This window comes from Arachis duranensis, chromosome 9 (genome assembly GCF_000817695.3).
Source record: "Arachis duranensis cultivar V14167 chromosome 9, aradu.V14167.gnm2.J7QH, whole genome shotgun sequence".
NCBI lineage: Eukaryota > Viridiplantae > Streptophyta > Magnoliopsida > Fabales > Fabaceae > Arachis > Arachis duranensis.
The window spans coordinates 34,967,748-34,979,407 of NC_029780.3; the positions used below are offsets into that span (position 1 = coordinate 34,967,748).

The 11,660-nt window shown below is 30.0% G+C and overlaps 2 protein-coding genes across 5 annotated transcripts; both read left to right on the forward strand.

Annotated features, from left to right (window-relative positions):
• Nucleotides 1-607: 607 nt before the first annotated feature.
• Nucleotides 608-3,159, forward strand: LOC107465411 (nuclear transcription factor Y subunit C-3). 4 transcript variants are annotated; one of them, XM_052254509.1, is made up of 3 exons: nt 608-626; nt 978-1,020; nt 2,176-3,159. In XM_052254509.1, the coding sequence occupies exon 3, from the start codon at nt 2,180-2,182 to the stop codon at nt 2,972-2,974; it is 795 nt and encodes a 264-aa protein (XP_052110469.1). In that variant the 5' UTR covers nt 608-626; nt 978-1,020; nt 2,176-2,179; the 3' UTR covers nt 2,975-3,159. The 4 variants fall into 4 exon arrangements, with proteins under 4 accessions (XP_052110469.1, XP_052110471.1, XP_052110468.1 ...); XM_052254511.1 differs by lacking the exon at nt 608-626 and adding an exon at nt 757-853; XM_052254508.1 differs by lacking the exon at nt 608-626 and adding an exon at nt 772-831.
• Nucleotides 3,160-9,103: 5,944 nt separating this feature from the next.
• Nucleotides 9,104-9,614, forward strand: LOC110275249 (GPN-loop GTPase QQT2-like). The gene is made up of 2 exons (XM_052254261.1): nt 9,104-9,200; nt 9,310-9,614. Exons 1-2 carry the CDS (start codon nt 9,104-9,106, stop codon nt 9,612-9,614), a joined length of 402 nt encoding a protein of 133 aa, XP_052110221.1.
• Nucleotides 9,615-11,660: the final 2,046 nt, after the last annotated feature.

The following is an 11,660-nucleotide window of genomic DNA, read 5'->3' on the forward strand; positions in this document are numbered from 1 at the left end:
AAATCATTTTAAAGTTAAAGTGTTAATTTATAATATAATTTAATATAATTAATTTTAACAAATTGTTTTAACTCTTCACAAATTAACTAAAAGAGTATTTTTTGTATTTTGTAAATAAATTAAATTTTTCAAAAAATCAAAAAAATATTTTACTGTTTTTGTAAAATTAGTCACATAAATATTTTGGTCATTTTGTGATTAATAATGAAAAAATTTTGGAATAAATTATTCGGTAAAGTTACAGGACCAACAAATCTTAATAATTAAGAAAGAAAAAAATATAATTAAAAAAGACTTAATTACATTTGATTATGACAATAGTTTATTCACATAATATTTTTTTAAATTATTATAAAATATACATTTTAAAAAATAAATATTCATAACACAATATAATGTAGGCAGTGCCAGTTACTTTTTATTCTTTTACCATTGCAGTCATATTAGTATATATCAATTAATTACCATACTGAAATAAATATTTATTTTTGAATATAATAATATCAAATTTGTGTGAAAAAAAAACCTATTGCAAATACTTTAAATGTTGTTGTTGGCCCAATATAAAGACCAAAAATTGTTGAGTATGACAAAGTACGTTAAAATCAATCAGACGTAAAACTGAGGTAGTTTCTTGTCTTAAGAAGAGATCTCTGAAATGTACTCTATTGTACTCTAACAAAAAAATAATGTACTCTGACAAAAAAACCAGTTTTGCCTCTCTCATAAGAAGTTATATTGCTTCAATAAAAAAATTTCAACAGATCAGTACGGAAACCCTAACTCCTTATTCTGTCTTCTATAAGAAAAGACATTTGTATCTTCCCTACGGTACGGAGAAACATTCTAAAAGGTTTCTCTGGTCACTAGTCTCTTCAGCCACACAGATCTTTTCAAATAATAGAAAATTTTTTTGATCATTTTCTCTTTTTATTTTTCTTTTTATTTATTTATTTATTCTTTTTTCTCTTTTTCAGATTCTTAAGATTTGCCGTTTAGAACATCTTCTACTGTACAGAGGTACAATTTATTATTTAATGTATATATATAATTGTAATTTGTTCATGAATCTGCATGTGTATATTGCTGCAACTTTTTTATTTATCATGATTTTAGATATTTTTACTTAGAAAATATATCTTTTGTTGTTGATCTAATTTGTGTTGAATCATGCACTACTCTGAAATTGATATTGGTGGTGAAATATAGCTAAAATGATGTCATTTTAATATCTCCGATACAATTTATGAACATGCAATTTGAATTTTGATATGAGATTTCTGGATTGATATGAAATTATTTGAATGGTTGATGTTAACATAAATAAAATTTTCTGATTAAATCTGAGTGTTGTTCTGTTTTATGCAGATAAACAAACAGAACATGTCGTTTCTTTTCTATGTTTTTTTGCTAAAAATCTGAAATGAAACTAAGAAATGGGAATTACAATATTAGGTGCTCATTTGTTGATTCTTGGTTCTCAATCATATTGACCAAGGAATTAGTTACTATGTGATATTGTAAGCAATGATGTAAGTGTTTTTATTTTACTAAATCTAAAATGATTGATTTTAAATTTTTATTTTGGTACTCTTACAAGATAGGCTCTAGAAGAAAAATAAATCATACAAAACTTAAAAAAAAATCGTAAAAATGTGTTAAACAAATAAAATCATACCATTTTTGTGCAAATTTCTCATATTTATACCATTTTTTTGAGGTGTTTTTATATATTTTTTTTAATTTTTAAAATTTGAAAACAAAATTTTTTAAGTATTAAATGGTGGTTTACCTATCAACAATAATTCTGATGATATATTATACTATGTTTTTTAAGCCGTAATTTATTTATAAAATGTAATTTATTTATAAGAGTTAAATCCTTGATCATTTACAAGGACTTTTCATGGGTTTTATTTATTATGTAAAAAAATATATTTTTTTAAGAAAAAATATTTTATAAAAAAGATATAAATTATAATTTTTAAAAAAAGATAATTTTTTATTTTTTTAATATTTGTATTTTTACTATTAGAAATTCATTAAATATGTTAAAAAAATAATTTTTTTTCATTGAGTATTTTATCTTTAATCTTTCATACCTCTAGCTACATCAATGTATCAATTTTTAGATCATATGTTGAAGTATTAGCATGGATTTGTTGCATGAAACAGGCGGATGGATCCTCACCAAGGTCATAACCAAAACCCATCCATGGGAGTTGGTGGCAGCGGAGCACAATTCCCCTATGGTTCCAATCCATACCAGCCCAACCAAATGACTAGCTCACCTGGGATGGTTGTTCCACCAATTGGGACCATTCAATCCACTGGTCAGCCTGCTACAGCTCAATTGGGCCAACATCAACTGGCTTATCAACATATTCATCAACAACAACAGCAGCAACAGCAGATGCAACTTCAGCAACAACTTCAGTCCTTTTGGGCTAACCAATACCAAGAAATTGAGAAGGTAACTGATTTCAAGAACCACAGCCTTCCCCTGGCAAGGATCAAGAAGATCATGAAGGCTGATGAGGATGTCAGGATGATATCGGCCGAAGCGCCGGTCATATTTGCGAGGGCATGCGAAATGTTCATACTGGAGTTGACATTGCGATCATGGAATCACACTGAAGAGAACAAGAGGAGGACTCTTCAAAAGAATGACATTGCTGCTGCAATTACAAGAACCGATATCTTCGATTTCTTGGTTGACATTGTGCCCAGGGAGGATCTGAAAGATGAAGTGCTTACGTCAGTGCCAGGAGGAACAATGGCTGTTCCAGGGCCAGCTGATTCTATTCCTTACTGCTATATGCCGCCACAGCATGCACAAGTTGGAGCTGCAGGAGTCATGATGGGTAATCCTGCAATGGACCCCAATTTATATGCTCAGCAGCCTCATCCCTACATCGCACCGCAAATGTGGCCACAGCCACCAGAGCAACAACAGTCGCCTTCGGATCATTGAGGCGCAAACTCTCTTTCTCTCACTTCACTTAGTTGTATAGGCTCTCTGCTTTCAACTTCACATTTTACTGCTCTTTTCATCAGTACGCTATAGCAAAATTTGATTCTGCAATTTTTGAGTCTGTTTCCTTTTTCTCATAAGGTTTTAATAATGAACAACTTGATTTTGGATTATGAGAAATTAAATATGATCGTATTTTATGTTGGATGCAAATCGTTTGCTTTTTAGCGACATGAGGAAGTATGATGTCATGGAAATCTTAGCTTCCTCTGGTGTTAAATCATGGGAATCTGAATAGAAACACGGAACGCTTGTTTTTCTCTTGAATTTGATCGCCAGTTATGGAAGTTCGACTCATACTTGGACAGGAAAAGCATCTCAAGCCAGACGTTTGCTATTTGATATGGCAACTAAAACTATCAAAATGGTACAGAAAGTTCAATAACCCAATCGACAAATAAATCCTGAATGATTTAAAAACATGATAAAAATAAATAAATTTTAAATACATATTCAAAATAAAGATTTTAAAAATTATATTTTGGTATAATTTTTTACAAGTATTACTAAAAAAATAATATCTTTTTACAGATTTGTTATACATCCAAATTTTATTGCTATTAAAGTCCAACTAAATAGGTCAAACACTAACAAAATCACTAAAAAACCGTTCACATCTCCTACTAAAAAATACAACAAAAAAATTTGAAATCTCTCTCAAAATCTCTCAAAAATCTTTCAAATTCTCTGCAAAATTACAGGAAAATCCAATTCTACGTTTGAGATCATTAACCAAAAACATAGAAAAAGAACAACAAAGATTCTTCAAGGTACTAACAAAACTTCTTGTTCATTATGTTCAGTTTTCTTCTTTGCATTTCTACTAGTTCATTTTAGGATTTAGTGAATCGAGTTCGTTCATTTAGTAGATCAAGTTTCTTTGATTTAATTTTTTCTTATTTTTCTCTGTAATTAGGGCATCTTAAATAATTTTGGTTTATTTCTTAGTTTGTTTGAGGTTCATTTGGATGCGGAAAAGAATTCAATGTGTTTTTGTTGATGCATGATTGAGTCTTTTTGACTACTTGTTCAAATCTGAACTAATTTCGTTTTATTTGTGAATTAACTGAGGTTCACTTGATGCTGCTGTTAAGTATTAACCAAATTTTTTATTCCTTAATTTTTTCTGGTGCCATCATTAAATAATTTCGGTTCATTTCTTAGTTTATTTAAGATTCATTTAGATCCAAAAAAGAATTCAATGTGTTTTTGTTCATTATTGAGTCTTTTTTACTATTAGTTCAAATCTGAACTAATTTTGGTTCATTTGTGAATTAACTGAGATTCACTTGATGCTGCTATTAAGTATTGACCAAATTTTTTATTCCTTAATTTTCGCTGGTGTCATTATTAAATAATTTTGGTTCATTTCTTAGTTTATTTGAGGTTCATTTGGATCCAAAAATGAATTCAATGTGTGTTTGTTTATGATTGAGTCTTTTTTACTACTAGTTCAAATTTGAACTAATTTCGTTTCATTTGTGAATTAACTGAGGTTCATTTGATACTGCTGTTAAGTATTGACCAAATTTTTTATTCCTTAATTTTCTCTGGTGTCATTATTAAATAATTTCGGTTCATTTCTTAGTGTATTTGAGGTTCATTTGGATCCAGAAATGAATTCAATGTGTTTTTGTTGATGACTATTTGACTACTTGTTTAAAACTGAACTAATTTTGGTTCATTTGTGAATTAACTAAGGTTCACTTGATGCTGCAGTTAAGTATTGACCAAATTTTTTATTCCTTACACGTAAGTATCATTAAACATAGTTGATCATCTACTTCTAAATTAATACATATTAATAATATTTTTTTTCAATTGTAGGAACAAGTTGATGCTTTCAGACATGAATATGGTCTAATCATTCTTTTCGACAAGATAAATAAATTGAGAGACAAAGTCATTGAGGGATCTGAAGGCATAAGAATCTCAAAGCCATTCGCTGTCCTCTCAAGTCCTTTTTGTAGATTATCATCTGAGAATATAGAAAGTAAATAAGTTCAATCTTCTAAATAGTAATAAATTTCTATTGACATTCTTGATACTATTTTGTAAGGAATTATACAGAGACAAACACTTCTTTGATTTATATATTGAAAATGTATATATATATCTTCTTAAATTTCTTTTGATTTATATGTTGAAAATGTCTGGGCTGTATTGAGATCACATTAATTTGAATGAATCTAGGTTGACACTGAATAGACTTAACAGCGGCAAAAACACAATTTGACCCAAAATTTAGACAAAAATGAACTGAAATTTATTCTAATAAACACCTAAACTATTTACCACAACACAATTGCAGAAAATAATTTGAAAAATAAAAAAGAGACTATTTAATAAAACATAACACAAATCAGAAATTAACATTCATTTTCATCAAGCGTCTTGAAAGTCATCCCAACCTTTGGGACAAATTGTTGATCGCAACACATCTGGACTACAAATGAACCGAAATATGATTATAACAATACCATTGTATAATAACAAATGAACCAAAAATTGTGCATTGTATAAATTCAGAAATTCCTACATTCTATCCAAATTCAAATTCATAAACAACACAGGTTTTAGCAAAGAAGAATGAAATTATTCATTATCATTTTATTCAATTGCATTAGATTCCATTCCATTCTATTCAATTTGTCGTGTAAGTCATTCCAATCTTTGGGACACATTGTTCATCGACAACACACCTGGACTGTAAATGAACCCAAATATGATTATAACAGCACTATTGTGTAATAACAAGTGAACCGAAAATTATGCATTCTAAAAATTAAGAAACTCTTTCATTCTATCCAAATTCAAATTCATAAACAACACTGATTTGAGCAAACAAGAATAAATTATTTATTATCACTTTATTCAATTGTATTAGATTCCATTCCATTTCATTCAATTCAAAATTATTGAAGAATCAAACTAGATAAAATTAAGAACAATCTAAACATCATCCAATTGATTCGATTCAGAAGAATAATCCAAATCACGCTCATTCAACTGATTTGAACTTGAATCATTAATTGTTTTGGAACACACAAAACCTAAACGATTTTAATTACACTATTCGATTTCAAAAAAAATGCAGATAAAAAATCTGAAGAGAAAGAGAATAAAATCCGAGATGAATACAAGGAAATCAAAGAAAAAGAAAATCTGAAGAGAAAGAGACAATAATTAGATGAAAACACAGAGAAATTAGAGAAGAAGGGAATGTTTACGTTGAAGAGGAACGAACAAGGGGAGGTTTACGTTAAAAATCTGTTATAAGTGGCGTGTGACTCTATATCATTTGATTGGACTTGGGTAGTGAAATCACTTGGATGCAGAGCATTTTTTTATCTTTTTATTCTTAAATTTTGATGATTTTACGTTAATTGAATATTTTTTAAAAAATATTTTATTATGAATCAATACAAGATTTATACTTATTTATGGGATTTTTTTTGTGGAAATTTTAAAAAAATTCCACAACTTATTTTATTTATGGCAAAATATAAAACCCCCATTAATTAATACTAGTTGTCTAATTTAAATTCTTAAGCCCAATTACCCAAACAAATAGCCAGACTCAGCCCAGACTCTAACCTACTCTAATTAAACTGAAACAAATTTCACTCTAAACAAAAATTTGTCCAAAAAAAAGTTAAAAGAGAAAAAGAGAGATCTGAAACCTTAGATCTATTCGTTGCCGCCACCACATTCATCTCTTCGCCCATTGTCACCGTCAAGTCACCGTGGCATCTGAGATCAGAGGGAGAGTCAACTTGCCGCTGCTGTCATTCATGTCCTCGTCGTTGCCGCATCAAGCTTCTAGGTCAATGTCCTCATCTTTGAGGAGCTTTAAGATCTTGTTTTTGTTAACAGGTGGTTTAGATGTGGGAATCCTTTCGATGCCGTGGGAAGAGTTGATGGTACACCATTACTGAATCAATCGGTGAAGAGTGTGGTTTGGAGTTAGATCGAAGAAATCAGAAGAAGAGAGTTGTTGCTTCGTTACGGAGCAGGACTTGTTCTTACCGGAGAAGAGCCATGTCTCGATGCTCTCTCTGTCGTAGGTGATGCTGGTGGAGACGGTTACGGGATCCTTCATGATTTCAAGCGAGATTGGGCAGAGAAAGAACAGAGGAACATCGATCTCATTATCCATACTCTAATGCTCTACGGTTACAGGCTTACATTATTATTATTATTATTATTATTATTATTATTATTATTATTATTATTATTATTATTATTTACCACGTTCAAGGATCTTGTTGCCACAGTGGGCAAACTATCATTCTTGTGCAATGATGGTACTATAACAAATTTGCTTATGATATTAAGTAATTTAGCCTGGAATATACTTTGGTTTACAAGTCAATATCATTGCGTTTGTAATCTTAATGGTGTTTTATTGATGCATTAGGTTTCTTATATGCTTTATTTAGTTCATCCACCACTTGTTCTGTTCTAATAATCTTTGACTAACAGAGATCCTGACCTTGCCCAAAAGATTGGAGCTACAACCGCTCTCGAAGTCAGAGTGACGAGGATTCCTTACGTCTTTTCTCCATGTATTGCAAGAGTCTAATGATAAATTTGTGTAGGAAAAATTCTTGTTAGGCGTAATATGTTCATATTTCTTCCTTTGATAACTTAACTAATTACTTCTGGAACACTATTTGTAGGTTTGTAGAGATCCAAGATGGGGTTGGTGTTATAAGAGCTACAGTGAGGATCTTAAAATTGTGGTACATATTTGATATTTCCTAAAATTTTGTCCTTGCCTGGTGGTGAATTATGGTAGATAGTTACATAATTTTCATGTTTAACCCTTATGCATCACTAATGTTATAATGTAATAATTAACTAATGAGTTTCAAGTTTAAGAAATTAATGTGGTGGATGGAAATGGCTACAATTGTTGGTACTCTAGTAGCGTTTCTAATAGTGCCTATGTGATCTCTCAGCTCTGATAACTGGAAAATAACTGCTGCTCTCATGGGTAGTTATATTGGTGGATGTAAGTGCTCAAACAATTTGCCTCTGAAAGCTAGTGTGTATATAATTAACTATTAGTAATTGGCATTAATAAAAAAAGCTAGTGTGTATATATGTTAATCATTAGTTAATTACCTCTCTTGCCACTGCAGACCATTAGAACTATGTTTGTACATAGATATATGAGGTAGCACTTTGGTCATCATGAGGTATTTGCCTTGGTACTATTCAGCTTCTTAATCCTATGCTATATAAACACCGTTGATGAATTTGTCTGGTAAAAAATTTGTGAATGCTAAGAGAACAAAGAAAATTTATTAACCAGATTGGTTCTTATTAACTACTTATTACTTGCCTTATAAATCCATTTGTAGGAAGCTTCATGAAAATTGAAAAGTAATTGCATTTATGGTGAAACAGAAGAAAACAATGAGTTCAGAAGATTGCCTTGGTTGGGCTGCAAGAGATGCATCTGGACATCTCTCACCATATAAATTCAATTGCAGGTAATTAATCAACTTTCTTTATAGCATATAAACATATATGGAGGTTAACCGGGTAACTGAAACTTGTGATTTATCTGCAGGTTTTTGATAACTAGTATGATACTAAATTGCTTGAAATAATCAATTTAAAGTGTGTTCATGAATAGATTCAATAATAATATTGTAAGAACTAATGAGAAGGTTCTTATTTATAACAATCATTCTTTTTCACCATTTTACATGTGACATTGCACTGATGTCATTTTTTAGGAGAGGAATGAGAGGCTATTTATAAGCTTCTAATTGATAACATGGAGGAACTGCTTCTTGTTGTTTACACTCACCTCCTCCTCCAGCCGCGCCTCCTCACTCAGCCCCTATGCATATGGATTCCACCGATTCTTCGGCAGTTCAAGTAATCACTCTAAGCATCACTCTCTTCACTTTGCAGTTCCTTAATTTTGTTTTTTTATTTCCACGTTAGTTAGGTGTTTTTAACTTTGAAAATTTGCATCATTGGATACTTTATTCTTTTTTTGTTGGTTTGATTTTGAAGGCAAAAGATAAAAAGGAGCAGCTCACATAGAATATGAACAAATTCCATATTGAAGGATCATCATCATTTGGGAATGGATCACCTAACTTCAGAAGAAAACCGGTCATTATCATAGTTGTAGGAATGACAGGTAAATATTTAATGGTTCTTGCTTAGTTGCTCTCTTGTGCTAAAGTAACAGAAAATGGTGTTAGAAGAACTGAACAATGACTGAGAATTAAAACTAAATTTGTGTTTAGGTACTGGGAAAACAACATTTCTTCATAGGTTGGTTTACCACACACAAATGTCAAATATTTGGGGTTATGTGGTCAATCTCGACCCAGCTATCATGACCCTGCCGTTTGCTGCAAACATTGATATTAGAGATACTGTTAAGTACAAAGAAGTCATGAAGCAGTTCAACCTTGGCCCTAATGGTGGAATTTTGACTTCCCTTAACTTGTTTGCTACCAAGTTTGACGAGGTAATAATTGCTTATTGGTTCATGAAACATTTTGGTTTCAATCTTACTTATTACCCTATTTACTCCTTTTTGAATTAAGTGTCCTTCATACTATTCTGTTCACTGATAAATAATAATTTTAGTAATGTAGGTTCCTTGCTTCTTTTTTTCTTTTTTACTTTTGGTTGGGGTAGATTTTAGTAATGTAGGTTCACAATCTGTATATATATTCTTTTTTATTGTGTTCCCTTTTTTTTCTTATTTGGTTTTGGGTTTTGACAATGCATTAGTTGCTTCTTGCAGGAACTTGGCATCAAAAGGATTTTCTGGAACACTTTTTCCCTGAATTGCCAAATTGAAATACTTGGTTAGCTTGTATGTTGTTACTGTCATAGATTCACATTTTTTATGAGATTTGATAATTCTGATATTGTACGAATCCAAGAATCAAATTACCATAGCTTATCTCAAGTACATTTTCCTATATGCTATAAATGTTATTATTCATATCTCAAGTACATTCCCAATGCCACTCTTTTCAATTCCAATATTTAAGTAAATCTCATTACAACTTCATATACAACTTGTTGAGTATTTTCTGACTTTCAATTAATGTCCTTCTAAGAAGTTGTTTTATTTTACTTTTTAAAGAAAAACAATAATAGTTATGTAAAAGAATACCATATGGAATTATGTTTGGAACTATTGACATTGCGAATTTTTTTATATATAGAATTATGCCTTATATTGAGGAATTGTATTATAAAAGATTTAGTTTTTAAATTTTGATATTAAAAAATAATAATTATAAAAGATGAGATTAATGAATGATTTGAAAGTTAAAATAAATAAATACTCACAGGGTTTGTGGAGGTTTGAAAATCTCACAAAATAGTTAATTTTTGTTAAATTAAAAAATTATTTTGTGGGGGTTTTAAACCGTCATAAAAGCGATTTAAAACTGTCACAAAAGTCTAATATAAAACCCCCACTAAATACACACAAAACCCCCCACTGAATGAATTGTGGAGGTTTTTAAAAACCCCCACAAAAGACCTCGTGGCACCTCAAATTTTGAGGGTTTTAGAAACCCCCACAAACTATTTGGTGGGGGTTATAAACCTCCACAAATATGAGAAAAAACCTCCACAAATAAACAAAAATCTTGTAGTGAATGAACACATTATTTTAAAAAATAATTTGTGTATCTTCTAAATATTTATTTAAATGTCGCAAAAATTCAATCAAATAGATAACTTGTTTATTAAATAAGAATTTTTTATAACATAAAAAATATAATATTTATTAGTTGTTTTTTCGTATTTTCAACTCACTCAAAATTAACTCTTATAGAGCTAACTGGCTAAGAGATTAGTCGCTATATTTGGTGTTTAATATTCTTAAAAACATAACATCCTTAAATGATAATTTTTGGACAAAATGGAAAAAATCATTTTAAGAATGAAAATAAGAGGTTAATAGCTAAAAATTTCTTCTTTCCTTTACGGAAGATAACAATATGGTTTGACTTTTCCTAATAGAGAACTAAACATTTCATACTAGGAGAAGTTTGTTGCAACATAAATTCTTTTATAATATCTTTCAATCCTTGCAGCCTTTGTTTATGGTCGTCAAATTTAGTTTTTAAGGCAATTACCTTCTCATCACTTTGTTTCTTGATTTCATCTATTTCTTTATTTTTCTTAAGAGATGTTTTTGTAACAGTTTTTCTAAAACATCAAACTTGTCCTATATTCTTTTTACCAAACACTTTTTGAAATGCATTAGTAGGAGTTTCTCCAGCTTCTTAGAGATCATCAAGTTTATCCTATACACACAAATATATTATATGCCTATTTTTAGTGATAAAAATTCAATGAAGGAATCCAACAACATATTGATAACTAATAGGGGTAGCAATCCAACACCATTAAAACAACTAAAATATTACAGCCATAAACATAAAATAGCAATCAAATTAGTCATAAAGACAAAATAATCATACTTGTATTTCTAAAATAATTAGAGTTACAACCATAAGCACAAAATAGCAATTAAGAGAAAAAAATTATAGACTAACTTACAATGATAGCCTTGCATTATCATTTTTTTATGCAACTTAACCTTTCCTTCATTTTTAATTAT

Excerpts from the sequence above, each read along its gene's own strand:
- LOC107465411 (XM_052254509.1), top strand. The coding sequence starts at position 2,180 with ATGGATCCTCACCAAGGTCATAACCAAAACCCATCCATGGGAGTTGGT.
- LOC110275249 (XM_052254261.1), top strand. The coding sequence starts at position 9,104 with ATGAACAAATTCCATATTGAAGGATCATCATCATTTGGGAATGGATCA. Across the intron at positions 9,201-9,309 it reads CATAGTTGTAGGAATGACAG|GTACTGGGAAAACAACATTT; the intron begins GTAAATATTTAA and ends ATTTGTGTTTAG.